This window comes from Anolis sagrei, chromosome 6 (genome assembly GCF_037176765.1).
Source record: "Anolis sagrei isolate rAnoSag1 chromosome 6, rAnoSag1.mat, whole genome shotgun sequence".
Lineage (NCBI taxonomy): Eukaryota > Metazoa > Chordata > Lepidosauria > Squamata > Dactyloidae > Anolis > Anolis sagrei.
The window spans coordinates 26,359,583-26,381,369 of NC_090026.1; the positions used below are offsets into that span (position 1 = coordinate 26,359,583).

Here is a 21,787-nt window from a genome sequence, read left to right on the forward strand (position 1 = left end):
AAGATGATTCCTCCCCACTCCAAAAAAAAGGGTATTAATAATTCAATCATAAACAAAACATGCTTTGGTCAGAGCTAAGGTACTGCATGTAAGACTGCTTTATGATACTGTGCACAGCTGTGTCTCATTCTAATTCCATATAAATATAGGTGGCAAGGCTGCATACTCTCACCCAACCTTTTTAACTTGTATGCAGAACACATCATGCGATGTGCGGGCCTTGATGAATGCAAAGCTGGGGTGAAAATTGCTGGAAGAAACATTAACAACCTCAGATATGCAGATGACACCACTCTGATGGCCGAAAGCGAGGAGGAGCTGAGGAGCCTTCTAATCAAGGTGAAAGAAGAAAGCGCAAAAGCTGGGTTGCAGCTAAATATCAAAAAACCAAGATTATGGCAACAAGAATGATTGACAACTGGAAAATAGAGGGAGAAAATGTGGAGCCGTGACAGACTTTGTATTTCTAGGCACAAAGATCACTGCAGATGCAGACTGTGGCCAGGAAATCAGAAGATCTTCCTTCTTGGGAGGAGAGCAATGTCCAATCTCAATAAAATAGTAAAGAGCAGAGACATCACACTGGCAACAAAGATCCACATAGTCAAACCCATGGTATTCCCTGTAGTAACCTACGGAGGAGAGATCTGGACCTTAGGGAAGGCTGAGCAAAGGAAGATAGATGCTTTTGAGCTGTGGTGTTGGAGGAAAGTTCTGAGAGTACCTTGGACTGTGAGAAGATCCAACCAGTCCATCCTCCAAGAAATAAAGCCCGACTGCTCACTGGAGGGAAGGATACTAGAGACAAAGTTGAAGTACTTTGGCCACATCATGAGGAGACAGCAAAGCCTAGAGAAGACAATTATGCTGGGGAAAGTAGAAGGTAAAAGGAAGAGGGGCCGACCAAGGGCAAAATGGATGGATGGCATCCTTGAAGTGACTGGACTGACCTTGAAGGAGCTGGGGGTGGTGACGGCCGACAGGGAGCTCTGGCGTGGGCTGGTCCATGAGGTCACGAAGAGTCGGAGACAACTGAACGAATGAACAACAACAACAACATAGGTGGCAATTCCAGAGATCTGTTTTCCAAATGGGTACCATAGGTGTTGACCATACTGATGCTTTTCTCCCCCACTACTTGCAAAGTTACCATGAAATAAGGATACCGTCTCAAGACAATTAATAGATAATGCCTCTCTGGTGGTATCAGAGGCAAAGAAGGCTATTTTGATAGACTGAGATTATTTAAGTTTTCTGAGGTAACAGACATGTGTATGGGAAGCAGACTTATTTTACAGCCCCAGATGTTCTCCTGGTCAAATAGCTGTAGTATTTGGGGTGTAAGAACAGAGTAGGACAATGCAGAGGTGATACTGCCAGGAGTTGTTTCTTTTCTTTACTCCACATCGATTCTGTAAATTTTAAGCAATGATTCTCAATCCCACAGAGAAAGCAGATCATTCATATTGGAGACAATTTCAACATGGTGTAGCCTCAATGAAGCTTTCTGTCTACACTAGAGAAACAATCTGAATATAGAGCAAGGAATCTACTATATTAAATTATATGTCCTATCAGTTGCAAGTGGTATGTTCCAAGATATATGCTATATATTCTCGTAAATTTCTATTTGTCAGGTAGTCTCCATGTTCATTTACAGCACAAAGTACAAAGAACAGTCAAATATGCGACTCTATGGACTAGGTTAGGGATGGTTGATTGCTAAGGATGGGGAGATTGCATTGTACCACATGGAATCCTGAGAGCATCAGATCTCATTGTCACTCTTCCACCAACACAAATTGGAGCAATGATGTTTGTCCTTCAAATTGCCAATAGCACCATCCCCTGGTTTCTGTAGGGTATTATTGAAGACATTAGTCATTTGGACGTTCTAGTACTATGAATTCCAGCACTTAAGAGTCAAGCACTAATCTGAGCAAGGAGCTCAATTGCATCCTATTTCCAAAAAGGTAGATGTCTAAAAGCCTGAAAGTGTTTGCAGACATCTCAGAAGTGAGATTTCTTGGGTGCCAGGCATATTTGGCCTTCATTTATGTTGTCTATCCTGACAAATCTGATCATCACACTTCCATGTGCACTTTAACTGACAAGGTAATTTCACAACAGTCGGGTTTTGCTTAAAGAAGAAAGTGCCTTTCCTTCATATAAGGAAATGTGAGCTCACTTTCTTTTTTTGTAATTGGGAGTTTCTAATTTGACCAAAATGAGGAAGTGACCATCTTCCTCATCAAAATAATTGAACAAAATTTAATGAGGAACACTTTGTGTATCACAGTGCACATCCAGGCATGAATGATTCAACTTTGTGCAGGCACAGGACTGTTCTGCCTTGTTGGAGAGAAGAAAATGAAATAGTCCTTAGAAGCCACACACCAACTTGCAGTGGGCTCTTTCTTAATTTTAGCAGACATTTGATTATGTTATTCTCAACACCATTATCTCACAAATAACTCATTTTCCTCTTTTTGTTTTGTTTTTTACACTAACTGTCTTTACAGAAAGATTTACATTGCTGACCCATGGAGAACCATTTCCTGAATTCACATATCTGTAAGTCTAAGAAAGGACAATGTTTCTGGATATGACCCTTATTGATTTCATCTAAACATTTACAGAGGGATTAGAGAGAGAGTGGGGGGGGGGGGGGCTACCAGGAGAATGATTACAGAGAATGATAACAATAATATCATACTAAGTAAACAGTGAGTGAATTTAAACAAAGTGCTACATTTGTTAGGTCAGTAGTAACCTTCATGCCACTTCTCAGCCTTGGCCTGAAGAAAAGAAAACTGAGAGGAGACATGTATAAATATGTGAGAGGAAGTCGTAGGGAGGAGGGAGCAAGCTTGTTTTCTGCTGCTGCCCTGGAGACTAGGACACGAAACAATGGCCTCAAACTACAGGAAAGAAGGTTCAACCTGAACATGAGGAAGAACTTCCTAACTGTGAGAGATGTTCAGCAGTGGAACTCTCTGCCCCAGAATGTGGTGGAGGCTCCTTCTTTGGATGCTTTTAAACAGAGGCTGGGTGGCCATCCATCAGGAGTGCTTTGAATGCAATTTTACTGCCTCTTGGCAGAGGGTTGGACTGGATGGCCCACCAAGTCTCTTCCAACTCTAGGATTCTATGATTCTATAACTGGCCTTTTCTACCAAAGCAACATGTTCTCAGTCCACACTGTTCAGCTTTAGTTTTGCTACCTTAAATAAGAACACCATTGCTTCTTTTCAGCATTCATATATGACACAGTTCACTAGTGGTAACTGTCTACTCAGGCATGTAGCCGGGGGGGGGGGGGGTTGAGGGGCTTCAGCCCCCCCCCCCCCCCGAAATTCTCATGGTGGTTTGCGAAAAGGCCTTACTGGTGCATTATTATTTAAACTGTTATGTTTATTCATATCATGATCTGATCACCATACTCAATATATCCCATATGCATGGGGGTATTGGGGTAACAATACAAAAGGTTTGCTAGCGTAGACCCTCTTTCACTCAGACTCAGCCCCCCCCCCCCCAAAACAAACTCACCCCCCCCCCCAATCAAAATCCTGGCTACGGGCCTGTGTCTACTTACATATATTCTTGGGTTTTATTTTAGTGCATTGATTGCCCAGAATGTGCAAAGAGCCACATATGAAGAGGTGATGAAAATTACAAATGGCATTGCTGAACTTTCAAAGAAATGCATTCCCAATGAACAAGCAGATCCAGAATGTGCAAAGCCCTTGGTAAGCTTTTATGAGCTAGCTTTGTAGATCATGTCTGGGATTTATTCTGATGGGTTTGGTCCATGAATACCAAGTTTGATATTTGACTAGTTTTATGCCCAAAATGGCTAAAATTTCAATTCTCACCTCCCCCCCCCCCTGATTTTTCATACTTATTTGTCATCATCTGTGTCTGCTTAGAAAATATTGGCAAACTAAAAAAAATCTGGAGCCCTAGGTGGTGCAGCAGGTTAAATTACTGAGCTGCTGAATTTGCTGACCCAAAGGTCAGTGATTCAAATCTGAGGAGTGAAGTGAGCTCCCGCTGTTATCCCCAGCTTCTGCCAACCTAGCAGTTCAAAAACATGCAAATGTGAGTAGATCAAAAGGTACCTCTTCAGGGGGAATGTAATGGCGCTCCATGCAGTCATGCTGACCACATGACCTTGGAGGTGTTTGACAACACTGGCTCTTTGGCTGACAAATAGAGATAAGTACCAACCCCCAGAGTCAGACATGACTAGACTTAGTATCAGGGGAAAACCTTTACCTTTACCTAAAAATCTAGATGGTACACGTGCTATATTTTATTGTTACAAAGAACTATATGTATTAACTCTTTAAATCATTCAAGCATGGAAAACAAAGTGACAACATTATTATGTAGAAAAGAGTTAAGGGCTATACTTCTCCAGACAGCAGCAAGTGCAGTGAGAATTATTTATTTATTTATGTATTTATTTACTTTATTTCTATACCGCTTTTCTCAGCCCTTAGGAGACTCAAAGCAGTTTACACAACAATGCAAAATATCACAAAACAGTATAATGCAATTAAACAGATTATAACATCAACAATTAACAATAGTATAACAATCATAACGCCTCAACAATAAAATAAGAATCCACTCTCATTATCCATTGTTCCGTATTCCTATGTTCAATTTCACTGTTTAGTCAAACGCTTGTTCGAATAGCCAGGTCTTCACCTTCCTCCGAAACACCAACAGCGAGGGGGGCAATCTGATGTCTGCAGGAAGGGCATTCCACAGCCAAGGGGCCATCACTGAGAAGGCCCTGTCTCTCGTCCCCGCCAGGCGCGCCTGCGATGCAGGCGGGACCAAGAGCAGGGCCTCCCCAGACGATCTTAGTGTCCTGGTCGGTTCATAGGAGGAGATGCGTTCGGAGAGGTAAGTAGGGCCAGAACCGTTTAGGGCTTTATAGGCTAACGCCAGCACTTTAAATTGTGCCCGGTAGCAAACTGGCAGCCAGTGGAGCTGGCGCAACAGAGGAGTTGTATGCTCCCTGAGTGCCTTGCTGCCGAGCGCTGGACCATTTGAAGCTTCCGAGCAGTCTTCAAAGGCAACCCCACATAGAGAGCATTGCAGTAGTTATTAGGCCTGGGTAACAACGGAAAAATTTGTTTCTAAAATCGATTCGTTTTTTGGGGTTTTTTGCATTTCGATATTTAAAAGAATTCTGAAATTTTCCTTTAAAAAAGTTCGATATTTACGAAATTTCGTAAATGGTAAAAAAATTACAAAACAATAACGAAACAATAACGAATCGATTTGTTAATGGCGGCCGCAATCGCGCAATATGCTAAAAAAACTTCTGAAGCTTCCCTCTCCCTCTGTTGTTGACTGTTGGTGTGATATTATATATATTTTTCACTAATTAAACAAAAAACAACTATAAAACTTGCCCCAGACATGCGGAAATAATAATGAAACGACCTCAAACCAATAACGAAACGAATACATAATGAAATACGAAGCATTTACGAAACGAATTGAAAAATTCGTTTTGTTTTTAAGTTGCTCCAGAATGGTTCGTTATCGCTTCGTTAACAAAAAAATTATGAATTTTTAACGAATTACGAATTAACGAAACGAAACCGCCCAGCCCTAGTAGTTATTATAGCTTTATTCCCTCTTCACTTTTAACTTCGTTTTGGGGTAGGAAATGCTTTGGGTAAGCCTTGGGTCCTTTCGGAATGAATTGAGTCCATTTCAGACCTGGGATTCTTACAGCAATCCCAATAAAACATATCTATATGACTAATAAACTAAAGCAATGTTCTGTTTCTGATCTTTAGGAAACTGTTCTCTTTGATAAAATTTGTAATGAACAAGGACTTGGTGACAAATATGGATTTACTGAATGCTGTGGCAAAGTCAGTGAAGAAAGAAATGAATGTTTTCTATCCCATAAAAATGCAACCCAAGGATTCCTTCCTCCCTTTGAAGAACCAACACCAGAAGAGCGCTGCAAAGCTTTTCAAGAAGATCCCACTGCAGCAATGAGCCAGTATGTAAACCAATCCGTTATTATTATTAGTTTCATTTACTTCCTTTTGTGATGTTATGAAATGTATTAAATTCTGCTAGAAGTCTAAGTAAAGGTAAAGGTTTACCCCTGACATTGAGTCTAGTCGTGTCCAACTCTGGGGTTGGTGCTCATCTCCATTTCTAAGTCAAAGAGCCAGCATGGTCCATAGACACCTCCAAGGTCATGTGGCTGGCATGACTGCATGGAGTGTTGTTACCTTTTCTCCAGAGCAGTACCTATTGATCTACTTACATTTGTATGTTTTCAAACTGCTAGGTTGGCAGAAGCTGGGGCTACTAGTGGGAGCTCACTCCGCTCCCCGGATTTGAACCACTGACCTTTTGGTCAGCAAGCTCAGCAGCTCAGTGGTTTAACTTGCTGTGCCACTGGGGGCTCCTACTCAGTCTTATATCAGATATTTATCAACTACAAATCTGTTGCATATTGAGAATACAAGGCATGCAACAGAATGTGGAGTGCAACATTTTAGGATTCCAACCATTCATACTCTCTTCCAAGGTGTTCCTGTTCAGTCGTATTATTTTTAAATAATCATTCAATATTTTTATAATAACAGACATATCTCAAAGGTTCTTGAGGGTTTCTCCCCCCACATACTTCCAATGCTGGTGATATTCCTGATTGCTCTCCATAGGTGTTTTTAAAAGTCTGGCAACATGCTCTGTGCAAAAGAGATCAAGTCTCCAAATATTTGAAAAGGAGAGTTTGTCTAACAGTTTGACAATTTTATACCAGAAATCCACCAAGGACACATGTCAGAGTAATAACTCTAAGGAGAAAAGTGGAGTTGTGTCCTGATAAACTACAATTAAGAGTAATGCAACTAACTTTTTTTTTTTTTTTTTTTTTTTGTAGCTATCTCTATGCGATTGCCAGAAGAAATCCTTTTACAAGTGTTTTTGTCCCCTTTGCTGTTATTCAGGACCTTAAGGCTGTATTGACAGACTGCTGCCAGGAAGGCAACCAAAATTCATGTTTGGATGAAAAGGTATTATAATCTATTGTGATCTAGATTCTGTCTTGCAATTTTGCACAGCTGGATAGTCCACTATAAGAATTATCAAGCCAAATGCAGTACGCACACAGCAGGTTTCCCTCTTCTCTTAGCCACAGAAAAGAGATTCCACGTAAACATTCAGAAAAATTTCAGGACACAAAAGATTTATTTATCAGCAGAACTGATTGCATCAGAAGATAACACACTTGCACACGCTTGTTTTTAGACAAAAATTGCATAGTAATCATTCAAGGTGCTTTAACTGGTTATGCCTGCAGGCAAGAATTTGGACTTTGAGATCTATGACTACAGTAGAGTTACTCTAGAGCAGTGCTTCTCAACCTGCGGATCCCCAGATGTTTTGGCCTACAACTCCCAGAAATCTCAGCCAGTCCACCAGCTGTTAGGATTTCTGGGAGTTGAGGGCCAAAACATCTGGGAACTCACAGATTGAGAACCACTGCTCTAGAGTCTGCATCCAGTCCACATTTTTGATAATGTGCCTTAACCATATTTTATTTTTTTTAACCCAGATCCCAAATGTCAGAAAGAAACTGTTGACAGCCATTCATATGGAGAAGCACACCTGTCATATCCTGAAGAACTTTAGGAAAAGAGCTATCAAGGCGGTGTATGTCTAATGGTTTGGGTTTAAGCTATTTTTTCAGCAAGTAAAAAAAATGAAAAAAAACTTTTTAGAACAAAGTAAATCTGAGGGTAATAACTTGGTAGTTGTTTTGAAAGTAACTTTGGAAAGGGAACAAATGCATATTTCTTTTCAATGTCACTCCTAACAAAGTACATTCCCTGTGATGCATGTGGGTTCACAGAACTGTAGAGTTAGAATGTAGAAAACCATTACCCACAGCAAAGCCAGAGCCTGCTATATTTACATTATGGTATGAAATAAAAATTGACATGTTATTTCAGGGAGAGGGAGAGGTTTTTTAAAAAAGGAATATATGTTTGTACACAACTGGAATGGCTGTTCATGAAACCAGTCAAGTGTAAATGCAAATGTAAACCAGAAATTCAAGCAAGGCTCTGCATTAGACTAATCAATGGACAGAACCCTGTTTGTGTACCATTTCCCAATTGATCTAGAATTCTAACCATTGTGAATGCTTTTTTTTAAGTGAAGGGAATCACAAAAGGGGCAAGACATCAAATATTTGTCATGTTAAAAGCATGAATGTTTGTCTGAGTCTGATACATCTGACAATAAATGTGAGGCTTATTATTAATATGTTGTTTGATTTCTTCCCAGAAAATTTGTTCAGCTCAGTCAGAAGTTTCCAAAGGCAGAAGTTCTTACCATTGATAAACTGGCTGAAGAAATTGCACGTAGTCAGGAGAAGTGCTGCAAAGGTGACACACTGGAATGCTTTCTTGAAAGGGTAAACATTTAATTTCATCTCAGTTACAGCAAACAAATGATCAGTTAGTGCTCAGAGAAGTACTCTAAGTCCATTGGGAGGTATTAGTTCCTTTCACTGTTGAAACCGTAAGAAATATTTTCCTATAGCTTAAAACTCAAGTATTTGAGATGGATTCCCAATCTATTCCACATATGCCTGAATATAATGTTTTTAAAGGTATCTGTAATATATTTACAAACTCAGACAAACCTCCAAAGAACATCTATGATTCCCCACAGTACAACTTTTAATGTAATTGCTTTCTTTTTTTTTCTTACAGGCAAATGTGACATCCTATATCTGTGGCCATCAAGATATTTTATCCTCTAAATTGGAACTCTGCTGCAAAAAGCCATTTTTGGAACAAAATGGTTGTATTATGAATATGGAAAACGATGAAAAACCAGCAGATTTGTCTCCAGATCTTAGAGAGTTTGTGGACAAGGAAGACCAGTGTCCACGCTATGCTGAGGACCAAAACCCTCTCCTGGCAGAGTATGGCATAGACTGTATAGATTTAGGACCTCATCAGACAAACAGGGGAAAGGGGAGGACAGTGTGGGACAGTGGAGGGAACCATCTTACTCTGTTCCCTCCCATTGAGATCCATCTACTGCCATCCCATGTCCTTTCCCCCTTCAGGTCTATCTTACCCATGGCATTCCCCCATGGAGGAGTCCTCCAAAGGCACTCTGAGTTCCCTTTCTCTACACTGCCAAAACAGAGCCCCACAGAGTCCAGCTAGGAGTTGTGATAGACTCCATGGGACTCAATTTCAGCAACATAGAGAAAGAGGGAGAAGACCCCAAAAAACCTGTGCCTGAGATCATTACATAATTTTGAATAAATTCAATCCCAGCTATTCATAAACTTGCAGAACAGAACTCAGTATGTAAGGAGCATTAGCATAAGTTTATTAAACCTGGGAATCTGAAGGCACATAATGACCTTAGTGTAGTCCAGAACAAGCAGAATTATCTTAGTTTATTGGAATAATGAAATTGTATTGTGCACACTGCAATTTAGTATTGTTTCTTTTATTGCTCTTGCCCATTCATGGTTTTTTTCCCCCTGTGGTATAGGTTTGTTTATGAGTATGCCAGGAGACACCCTGAGTTTTCTGCAGAGCTGATTCTGAGGCTTGGTGAAGACTATGAAGAATTGTTGGAAAAGTGCTGCAAAACCGAAAAGCCCAAGGAGTGCCTCAGCCAATGGGTAGGTTGTTTTACTTTCACAAAAGGATGGGCATGTTGTTGGTATTTTGCCACTACTGTTAGCCAAATTATCAATCATTGGTACCACTATCCCAATGCGTGATTTAAAAATGAATCCAAAACCCACCTTAATCAAAAATTTCTACCTGCTAGCAGAAATAGGAAAGAAAGGGCTAGTAAACACTCCCATAGAATGGAGTTCTACAGCTTTGGATAAGCCACAGAGAAGATTCTCTCACATCTTCAAATGTTTTCATTGTCTACTTTGACTAGCAATAGCGGAGCAGAATTTCGGGCAACAGTCTTCCTCAACCCTCCCAGTAATACAAGTAATTAATTTTTTCCTAAACAAAATATAGGCTTTACTATAAGCTATAACATTTTCTTATATGCTTGTTTTCTTTGGCAGATAGGTTTTCTGGTTAGCTTTTGCCTATTGATGCCAGGCATCCAATAACACTTTCATTTTACTAGAAGATTCACCTTCAAGCTCAAGGCACAGGACTGCTTTTTGGAGATTCAGATGTAGCATGAGAAAGCTGTTATTCTTCTTCAGTATCCATATGGAGCTATTCAAATGCTTTATACTTCCAGAACTTGCATATCTATCTATTATAACAGTGACAATAAAGAGTCAAGAGAAATGGGTAAATAAACCATGCAGGAATAACTATAATAGGTTGCAGTAGATTGCCTTCATTACCTCACCAATATATATTGTTTATACTGTGATTTGCTATTTATTCTTTAGTCTATATCACATTCAAAAAACAATATTTATTCCCTAGTCCATATCATCAGAGCCAGCAAGACATGATGGTATGAGTGAATTTTTGCTTGACCATGAAACCTACTGGTGACCTTAAGAGAGTCTTATTCTATCAGCTGCTGAAAAGGGCAATGCAGAAAAAAAAACCTTTGAAAAGTCCACAGTAGCTTTGTCATAAATGAAAAGTGACTTGAAGGCACACAACAACCATATCATTTTCAAGAGATACTGTTCAGAATTCCCCCAAAGAGATCTACGCGTTTTCTGGTTGTGCTCTTTTTCACTTTAGACATTTAACAATAATCCCCTTGCTTTTTTTCCAGGAAGAGCTCCTTCAAAAACACATTGCTGATACCCTAGAAGAGACCAAAAACACCTGTAAGGTGTCTGCAGGAATAGGAGATTGTGCCTTTCACAATGAGTATGTTGTTCTTCTCCTGAAATTCTAACTTGCAGTATATGGATTCATATACTGCACTGGTCCAGTTTAGCTTAAGGATGCATCTATCCTGCAGAATCACTTTAACTGCTATGGACCAATGCTATGGAAACCTGGGATTTGGAGTTTAGCCTTTGACAGAAAAGGCTAAAACCTTGTAAAAATATAACACCCTGGTTCCCATAACATGGATCCATAGAAGTTAAAATGGTGTTAAACCCCATTAATTATGTACTCCTGCCCAAGTCCCAGGATCCTATAAGTGTAGAAGAAAAAATTCCAGGTCGGCCTCCCGCATTTTCCTTATTCCTTCACAGTCCTCTATGGATCATCACAGTGTGGCCCACCTTTGCGGTCATTTCAGGACTGAGTAGGAATTTACTCCTCTTTACTTGGTTGGTTGTTTTTGACCCATAATTGAATCAGTTAAACTTTGATGATGGGCTTATAGATGTATGTAAATGAACTAAAATAAACTTACCTGACCTCCAGTACACTCTTGGAGCAGCTCTTCTGTCATGTAGAAATTACATGCCAGGAGAATGGGGGGGGGGTAAAATAATTCCCCCCCCCCCCCCGCTCTCCTGGCACATCATTTCTACATGCCAGGAGAGCTGCTCCGAGACTGTACTGGAGGCCAGGTAAGTTTATTTTACTTTTCAAAGGGGTCTGGGGGCTTCGAGGGAGGAGGGTAGGGCCTCCAGATATTCTCATGGGCCAGTCCCGCAAGAGCATCTGGACACCCACCCCAGAAAGCGTGTGCTTTCTGGGATATGTGTGAACAGGCCCCCAGGAAGATCCGCCTTTTTAAAACATGTATTCTCCTGGAATAAAGGCCTTTCTGGATCTGCCCTAAGTTACAGAATCCCTTCAGTGAAAGAAAGTGCCAAGATGTAGACCAAATTCTTAAGCCCACTCCATCCCCTAGCAAATGATAGTTCATTTCTATACATCTATATGTCCATCATCAAAGTTTTACTGATTCATTATGAGCCAAAACAACCAACTAAGTAAAGGGGAGAAAATTCCTACTCAGTCCTGAAATCACCAGGAAGGTGGGCCACACTGTGATGATCCATAGAGGACTGTGAAGAGAGGGACCAGGCGTTAAATGGTCTATTACCCCAACCCATTAAATGACTTGTTTTGGTATCTAGCACCACATGTGAACCTTCTGGTCACTGTCCATACAGTCCATCAAAAGTGTATCTTTCCCTGAAGTGTCTTTTGCCATGCTCTCTCAAGTGTGCAGTATACCTGTCACAACATCATCCACTTAATGTCGTCGAAATTAAAGTGAACAGATTATACCTTAAAGCAGCTATCCAAAGTGCAGAACTTTATCTCTAAAAGAGGTTCCACATCTTGAGTAATACTTAAATGTCTATACTAAAATTAAGAATGGATTTACTTCCCCAATGGCATCCCCTCTTCTACTGAAGCTGCACAGTCTTCATTTCTATACACCCACCAATCCACACCTTAAAGATAACTCAAGCTTTGTTTTCTTTTTCTTTCTTTTTTTGAAACCCCTGAGTTCAGCCTTCTATGCTTCAGACTCCTTAGAAACTACCGACATATATAACTGTCAAGGTTTACATTCCTCTTTGACTATAATTCACTGAGACATTGTTGTTGCAGGCTTCTTGTTTGCTATGCCAAGAAAGCACCACAGCTCTCCTTTGAGGAGCTCTATGAATATACCAAGGGATTCATAGATGTTGCTGCCAAATGCTGCAAGAAGGATGAGACTTATATGCAGATTTGTATTGACAGATATGTAAGTATTGTTTCCTCAATATTAATTGCCTTTCTCTCTTACTTTAGACATACAAATACCAGTATATATTCTTGGAAATATGTTGGCCCAGCTTTATGACAACTCAAGACTTGCCACACAGTGACAAACATTTCCAGCTAATCTTAGAAAGTACAGATAGCCCTCTACCTTCACAGGAAAACCCCTCTTTAGGAATTTCAAGTTCCTCCAGGATGTCTTTTAACCTTATGATAGAAAAACCTTCCTCTTTTTCACAGAGGAAAAAGAGGGGCAGTTGGGTGAATCCATCACCCTGCATGCAGCTCCCTCTCGACAATGCTTACCCCATCACACGTGGGAATTGTTGCCCTTCTGGGAAGCCTCCTGTGTTGTGGTTGGGAGTAAGGCCTTCACCAGAAGTCACACAATGTTGTGTGGTGGCAGGCACGGGGCTTAGCCTTCAAAACAGGCTGGAAGCATCCCAGGATGCTGAATTTGGTGATTGTGATGAGATCATTTATGATTCGCTTCAGCTGACCACGGAATTGCATTGGAGGGCCCAGAGATCCCTATAGAGGTAATCTCACTAGAAATATACAATCCTTCCACATAATTGGAAAACATTGATCACAGAGTCACACTGGAGTACCAAAAAATTCCTATAGAAAATGTTTTAATCAAATCAAATATGCAAAAAGTTAAAACTGCATATGTGGAGGGACAGCTGTGGTAGTGTAGAAGTAAAAGGATGAGATTCCAATGACCTTCCTTCCTTCATAGAGCACATTGCTATAACCTCACTTAAGCTAAAGGATGTAACAATATCCTTACCTGGATATGAATAAAGTTAACATGGCTGCACCCAGATATAGCTTCTATGAGTAGACAGTACTATTACTCAAAACAATGCAATAGCAGGTATTGCTTCAAATGTAAGTCAACCAGCAAACTATACATAGAATTATTTAGACAGTAAAAGTCTTACACTATCCAGAACAGCATAAACTATGCTTTCTGAACTAATTTCTTACACACAGTCATGAAATGTGGATGCCCTGTAAAGCCATATAAGATTTTTACTATTTTTATTTTTATTTTAGGACTCATATTTTCTCTGTTACTAAATATGTCTTACCACATTTTCTGGCAACTATTTAGGATCATATAATAACAATGACTTGAAATTGAACATGATCTGCGTAGATATGATTGAAAAGATTAATGTATGTTATAGGTGGAACTCCAATCATTTTGTATTTCACAAATTAGCCCATTTTCTCTCTCTAGGTAAATCTAGTGGCAGGCGATATATGTCAGCGACATGAAGAACATCCCATCAACAGACGGCTTGGCCAATGCTGTGAGGACTCCTACATTAATCGTCAGAAGTGCTTTACTGGTTTAGGAATAGATGAAGAATATGTTCCTCCCCCATTTGACCCTGAATTGTTTGCCTTTCATGGAGATTTTTGCTTAGCCAATGCAGATCAGCATGTAAAGAAACAAAGGTAAAAAATAAAATAAATTTAACATAGCATTTTAATGGTTATTTAATATTTATGTCAATTAGCATACAGTATATCCCAATTCTAAAATTCATAATTACATCTTCTATCTATAATTTACCATTCTTTGCTCCTTGCTTATCTCAAGAATATATGTGCAAAATTATCAGGTTTTAGTCTAAATTTATTTCTGAATTTCTCTCCAGCTTCAGTCTCCCCTGCTCAAATTTTGTGCTGTTTTATGTTCACATTTTTCTTATGTGTGCAAATATGCCCACTTTTTATTGACTATAGCATGTATATAGCCATGTTTCCAGTTGATATATTTAGTTCAATACTTTATTAAAAAAGTACGCATTGTTTTGTTCAGTTTTTCTTTCCCTCACAAATTTAGGAGCTTTTGAAACAAAAACAAATCCCTTGATAGTCTTCATAGGTGCAAAATAGTATTGTTTTAAATTTCCCAATGGAATTGCAGTCAATTAATTCTCTATAATAAGATCTATTTTTTTTCATTCTTATTTATCTCTTTTTTTCCATTTCAAATCTTGTTCTCTCTCACTTGCTATTCATTCAACAAAACCTTTCATCGGAGAATCTGTGGTTTCCCTTCATGAATTGCTTTCTCAATCTTCCTGCTGCCCTATTTTCGAGATACCTGCTTTACCTACTCTTCATACTCTTAGCTATATTCAATTAAAACAAATGATTACATATAAGGTGACTGCTGGGTTTGAATATCTTTTAATATACATTGATTTTTATATATCCTGAATATATTTTATTAAAATGTTTTTCTTTGTTAAGGATGTAGTGTCCTTTGGCTTCAATGGATTAGGGATGTGTCAACATGGTAGAATTAATGTGCTTTGATGCCTCGTTAAATGTCATGGATCAATGCTATGGACTCATGGGGGTTGTAGTTTGGTAAGGCACTCATGCTTTTTGGCACAGAAGGCTACAGATCTTGTAAAATGACATCTCCCATGATCTTCATTAGCATTTAGCCATGGCATCAAACTGCATTACCTTTATAGCATACTACATGCAGCCTTGGAAAGCTGTCTTACAATGTGTTGTATGATTTAGCTGTTCTTCTCATTGCAGACTACTTGTCAACTTAATTAAACAGAAACCCACCATCACTGGTGAACAACTTCAAGGTGTAGTCAAAGAATTCTTAGACATGGAGGCAAAATGCTGTGAAGCCGACAACCACGAGGAATGTTTTGCAGCAGAGGTATAATGATCTCATGAAGGATAAGTAAATAACATAGGCTCCCCCTAGAATTGACAATCTGAAAAGTCTGTAAAAATAGAAATGAGTTGTGATTATAGTGGCAGAATTTGGGGTGCTTTAACTGTGTATGTATGTATAAGAAAGGCTGAGGATAAAAACACCAGTATCTGAACAAGAAAAGGCCAAACTGAATGGAATGTTCAGGGTTAGATATATTTTTATGCACAAAGGGTATACATTTGCACAGAAAATCTTGACAGAGGACAAGGTGTAAATTCAATATAACGGATTAATGAATATGATTTTTCTGTGCAGAAAAAAATCTGTTTCTTGTACAAAGTTGTTGTTTTCTGTCCAAAAGCCGCAGAACAATGTGAACAATTTGTACAGAATGGTTCTGCTATTACAGCATTTTCTGCACAGAAGATAATAATCACTCAGAATCATAGAGTTGGAAGAGGCCACAGGAGCCAACCCCCAAGTCTGCTTGAATGGTATCTGCTGGGAAACCTTTGACTAATATTGTCTCAGAGTATGCATCTTTTCTTTCAGGGCCCAAAACTAATTGAGAGGACTAGAGCCAGCCTTGGAGAGAACTAAAGTGAATTCATACAGAGATATTATTCATTTTAAAGACTACAATGACAACCCCCTTCTAAAAGAATCTTGCCAAGATGACTGCAAGTTAGAGTCAACTGAAAGACAAACAACATTTTATTAATAGTCAGATATAACACTGTGACAAGAATATTCTTCCAGATTAAGATTAAAGATTTTAAACCAAATGTTCTCCTATCAGAATCCAGCAATTTAATTTATTAGAGCTAAGAATTATGTGCTGTATTTCTGTACTTGTTTGTATTAACAGTGGATAAACTAGTGCGCTACCAATTTTTCAATTTATATAGAAGTTCCACCTAGGTTCCAGGATAATATTGAAATAAATTAGTCTGGAAGGTGCCACCGGAGTCCTTTCTAGTTTCCACATTTGTTAGTGTAACTATGTGAGCATATTCACATGCAAATCCACACTAAAATCTGAACATTTTTCTTTGGGCCTTTCTTTTCTTACATTATGCACATTGCTTATATTATGCACATTATACACATTTCCTCCACATCCCTATAGTATGGATGTGAAAACAATGGAGCAATTAGTAACCAGCCAGAAAACAAGCACAAATTGCTCCATAATTTGCTTTGCCCCTCTTTCCTGATAGGCAGAAACCATAACTCAGAAACATCAACTCCCGGTAGTGGCCTGGAGAGACAAAGGTCTCTATTTTCTTCTTAGAGGTCTCTGCCTGCAGGAACTCAGCAACTTCTTTTTGCAACTTTTTGCTCAGTGTGGCTTTCTCCATGCTGACAGAATGAAATTACAGTTTTGCACACTGAATATAGGAGAAAGCATTGCTGCTCTGAGTCCCCTTTGGGATGAGAAAGGTGGGATATAAATATGGCAAATAAATAAGTAAATAAATATTTTGGCTTAGGTTAACCAGTGAAACAGAATTCTCAACACATCCACCTTGTTTTCAGTTTGACTTGAGACCTTCAGTGATGGTCTTTCAGAACTTTCAAAACTCATCCTCCCAATCAGAAGATAATAGAAGTCTCCTCACTCTGTAATGTTGTGCTGTTTGGGGACAATGGGGAGCAATTGGAATAAAGCAATCCTAATCTTTTCCCAACACTTATCTCACCAGTAGCATTTTTCTCTCACCTTCAGAATTCAAACTAAATCAATAAAAGACTAACTACTCACTAATGAGAAGATAACCAGGAGTTGTTAGACAATATTAGGATTTTTTTTAAAAAAAAACTGCTCTTTTTGATTGGTCTTGGAAGTAGACCTCTTCCTTTTTTTATTTTTCTGCTCTTTCCTATTTTGTACCATTAGAGTAGACTCAATCTTAGATGTTTTAACTAGATATATTCTTGTACAATGGCTTTTGGGGGGTGGGGATGCATGTGTAATCCAAAATGACATACTCTTATGTTGCCAATAGAATTCCAGATTTAGTATCATACCATGTGCCTTGTAATTGTGATATGAGAAGGAGGAAAGTACGAAGTAGATGCTGTAGATCTCTTGAAAGAATGATAATTCAATTGAAATCAAGGCTGTAGGTGAGTGGCTCTCAACCTGGGGTCCCCAGATGTTTTTGGCCTTCAACTCCCAGAAATCCTAACAGCTGATAAACTGGCTGGGATTTCTGGGACTTGTAGATCAAAAACACCTGGGGACCCCGGATTGAGAACCACTGCTGTAGGTTCAAAAATGTTGTGTAACTGTTTGCAGCACAATAAATTGTAGGCCCACATAATACATCGTGGAAAAATAGGGTTTTTCACTATTGCTAATAAGGCCTATTTTGCTTTTCATTTCTGTTTGCTACTAGTAGAAAGAGTGCACTGAAAAAATATGCTCTGAAACAGCAATGATTCCAAAATGGAATAAATTAGATGAAAACTATTTTCATTTTTTTTTCTTTTTCTGATGTGCATGGATTTGTGAGGAAATCTGAATCTTTATCGGATCCCAATTTAGACCTTATTGCAAAAATGCAAATGTTGACTTACCAACAGACTAGGAAACTAAGGTCACTCACATCTTTAATATTAGACTACACACGATGATTTTATTCAAGTCTGCACAAATGGGACTGGAAGAGTTTATTTTGAAAAAGTAGAATAATGCAGCACAGGCTTTTCTTTGTTTACTTTATGTTAACCTGTGTTTACATTATGTTAACTTGGTGTACCAATATTTATGTGGGAGGATTGAGCAAATGCAGCCACTTGCACAAAGAGGCCTGTTAGTGACAGACTTCAAGGACACTCCTTGTTTAATCAGATAGATGGTATCAAGAATAAGAGTATTGGCATGAAAACACAGCATGAAGGATTGTGTGCTTGTCATGCTTCCAGTTATAAGCAGAGGTCCTCTTACTTTCTATTTTCAATTATAAAGGGGATTTGATTAAACAGATATTCCCTTTTAGCACCATTTACATTATGCCAACCACCCACTGGAACAATCTATACAAAGGGGCAACCTGTACTAAAACAGTAATGATAAAAAATAATAATAATAGACATCCGTGGAATATGAACACACTGAAATTGACATGGGGGGGCATGTAAACAACCTCAACTGAGTGCTAAATAAATCCCCAAATCCTCTGCCACCCCATTGACACTCAAAAAATGAAGTAGGACCATAACTCAGTGTCTGCTGTGATGGGGGAAAGTGGCCAATAGAAGCACAGAGGAAAGGAATTTGTCTGAGAGAAAAGATAAGTTCAGTATCATATTTGTCAGGCCTGGATTGAAATGAAAGTTTTTGCAAACCAGACTTATGAAACACAACACAATTCACCTCTGGAATAGTGCTAATGGATGCAACTGCACTAGCCTTAATCCAACCTCCAGGTCATTTAAATTGCTTCAGATTATCACATGTTTATCAGATTATCACATTTAAATTGCTTCAGGTTATCACATGGAGCCCCCGGTGATGCAGTGGGTTAAAGCACTGAGCTGCTGAGCTTGTTGATCGAAAGGTCGCAGGTTCGATTCCGGGGAGCGGCGTGAGCTTCCGCTGTCAGCCCTAGCTTCTGCCAACCTAGCAGTTTGAAAACATGCAAATGTGAGTAGATCAATAGGTACCACTCCGGCGGGAAGGTAACGGTGCTCCATGCAGTCATGCCAGCCACATGACCTTGGAGGTGTCTACGGACAACGCTGGCTCTTCGGCTTAGAAATGGAGATGAGCACCACACCCCAGAGTCAGACATAACTGGACTTAATGTCAGGGGACTACCTTTACCTTTACCTTATCACATGTTTAGTGAGTAAGCAATGCCATATATGGGAATTGTCACCCAGTGCAAGCTCAAATCTAAGGTGTCATGGAGGTATACTTCCTTAAGTCTATTATAATTTGCCTTTATTAAATTTTTAAAAAGTAAACAAATTTCATCCTACTCTCACACATATACAAAGTTCTGAGGGCTTTTCTAATCTAGATTGGACTCTTGGGACTCAAGGTCCCAAAATGGGGGAGGCATGGATAGTTGACTCCCATGACATGTTTTGCTTATGAAGGTGTGGTGATCAGTTAATCAGTTCACTTCTCAAATGGATGCAGAGAGTGAAGAGTGTGATTAAGACTGAAATCTAGTCGTTTCAAAAAAGCAAAACCCATTGAGTTGGGACTTGCTCCCAGGTAAGTCTGCAGGAGGACCTAATAAATAATGTGAGGCAGAGATTAGAGAAAATTTTCCTATGATAATAGAGAGCCAAATGAAATTACTTTTATTTGCTGCCAGCATAATTTAAACAAGATTGAGCTTACATTCAGCATCTTTATAGATAACCTACATTGTTTGCTACTAGCAAATTTTGGCTCATATGTTGCATATAAATCTGCCCAATTTGCTAAAGCTGCAAAAAGTATTCATATTGGATATTTGAAAGAAATTGCTATAGAGATTTCCAAACATTTTATGTTAATGACAGACTTTTTAGACATGCATCATTTCACAACACAGTAATTAATTTTACTAGCAAACCAGAGGTTAAAGCAATCCTTTATATGAGATACAAACACATAAATAAGTTGTAATAACAAAATGTATGGGGATACAACATATCTCATGAAAATCTTTCATTTATATATTTTAAAACATATTGTTTATTGGGTTGCTGTGAGTTTTCCAGGCTGTATGGCCATGTTACAGATGCATTCTCTCCCGACGCTTCCCCCACATCTTTGGCAGGCATCCTCACAACCTGCCTGCCACAGATGTGGGTGAAACGCCAGGAGAGAATGCCTCTGGGACACGACCATACAGCCCGGAAAACTCATAGCAACCCAGTGATTCTGGTCATGAAAGCCTTCAATAATACATATGGCTTATTGCTTATTTCACATGGACTTGGAGGGCTCTTTTTGCATTCGTGTGACACATCTATACACTGAGGCCAACAAACTAACATGTCATGACACTCAGTTTGGAAAGCTCAGCAGCAGACTGTTCAGTGGATTCATTAATGTGATATTTTTGTATGGATGCGCATGCACATGTATTCTGTTAAAATGTTTGTTTTATAAGACTTATAAGACTTCTTTAATCCACCTTAAATGCTGTGACTGCCTCCTGCAGAGTTCTAGAGCTTTAGGGAGGCCCAGGGCTTCTCTGGATGAGCAGTGTAAAGGTCCCTCACTAAACTACAAACTCCAGAATTTTGCAGGATGCAGTCACTGCAGAATTTGGGGTTTGTAGATTAGGGAGGGGCCTTTAAACTGTTCATTCAGAAAAGCCCTGGGCCTCCCTATACTTCAAACCCCAGAATTCTGCAGGAGGCAGTCACAGCATTTTAAGTGGATTAAAGTGGGAAAATGCTCAATTATGATGAGGCCCTTAGTAAAATACAATTAATGATTGATTAACCAAGGTGTCATGGACAGGATATATAGGGTTCAGATAGGCAGAGGCTGTTATGCTACAAGAATACAATTTTAGCTATTTCATAGAATATGGGAAATGCTGCACATTTTTAATTTTGTGTTGAACACTGAAGTGAATGATGCAGAAGTCTGTGGTAACTTACCAATCTTGATTAATTAAGTCATTGTGAGATCCCTAGGTCTTAAGATTAAGCTCATTTGGTCCTCTTTCTTGATATAAAAGAAATGTATTTTCAAAGAAAGTCGTAAGAGAATGTGTACTTTTTCTATACATGCTTTATGCAAAAATTGTGCACACTTAAAATCTGTATCTACTATCCCAAGCAGGTTATACTGGCATGATGCAGTTTTGCATGCATTTTTGGAAATACAGCCAGTTTGTCCACAGTGTACATTGCTTCAAGCATTTTTCCTCAAGACAGACTTCACTGAAAATCTCCCGAGAATGTGGATTTTGGAATACACACATATTTTGGCTCCCTAAAATGTATTTTTTAAATTTGCTTAAACACATTTTTATCCATCCCAGCCCTGAAATGGACAAAAAATCACTGGGGTTACTAGGACTATGTCAGGTGCTAATATTTGTTTTTGAGTCACAATTCTGGGGGTGGAAATGGGTCTATGAATTCACATAGTCTTGAATAGTGTTTGCTATTCTGACATCAAAGTTTTCCAGAACAATGCTCTTGATCAGATGTCATCTATATTTCACAAAGTGAAAAATGAGAAATTGGTAGCACTTTTTATTTATGATGCTTAAAAGCAGTAGTTAAATGATCACTTTTCTCTCCAGTTTTACCAAATTTATTTATTATTTATTTATTTACATTATTTATATCCCACCCATATCAGTCCGCAGAGTGTTGTTGTTTGTTTGTTTGTTTG

The 21,787-nt window shown here is 39.0% G+C and overlaps 1 protein-coding gene across 1 annotated transcript in view; it reads left to right on the forward strand.

Annotated features, from left to right (window-relative positions):
• Positions 1-16,208, forward strand: part of LOC132779606 (uncharacterized) — a 43,752-nt gene extending 27,544 nt beyond the window's left edge. Inside the window, exons 17-29 of the mRNA XM_067470532.1 lie at positions 2,523-2,574; positions 3,623-3,752; positions 5,829-6,040; positions 6,938-7,070; positions 7,613-7,710; positions 8,347-8,476; positions 8,778-8,992; positions 9,580-9,712; positions 10,804-10,901; positions 12,561-12,699; positions 13,966-14,186; positions 15,291-15,423; positions 15,976-16,208. Of these exons, the coding sequence (XP_067326633.1) occupies positions 2,523-2,574; positions 3,623-3,752; positions 5,829-6,040; positions 6,938-7,070; positions 7,613-7,710; positions 8,347-8,476; positions 8,778-8,992; positions 9,580-9,712; positions 10,804-10,901; positions 12,561-12,699; positions 13,966-14,186; positions 15,291-15,423; positions 15,976-16,023 (1,742 nt within the window). The 3' untranslated portion in view covers positions 16,024-16,208. The remainder of the gene's footprint in view (positions 1-2,522; positions 2,575-3,622; positions 3,753-5,828; positions 6,041-6,937; positions 7,071-7,612; positions 7,711-8,346; positions 8,477-8,777; positions 8,993-9,579; positions 9,713-10,803; positions 10,902-12,560; positions 12,700-13,965; positions 14,187-15,290; positions 15,424-15,975) is intronic.
• Positions 16,209-21,787: the final 5,579 nt, after the last annotated feature.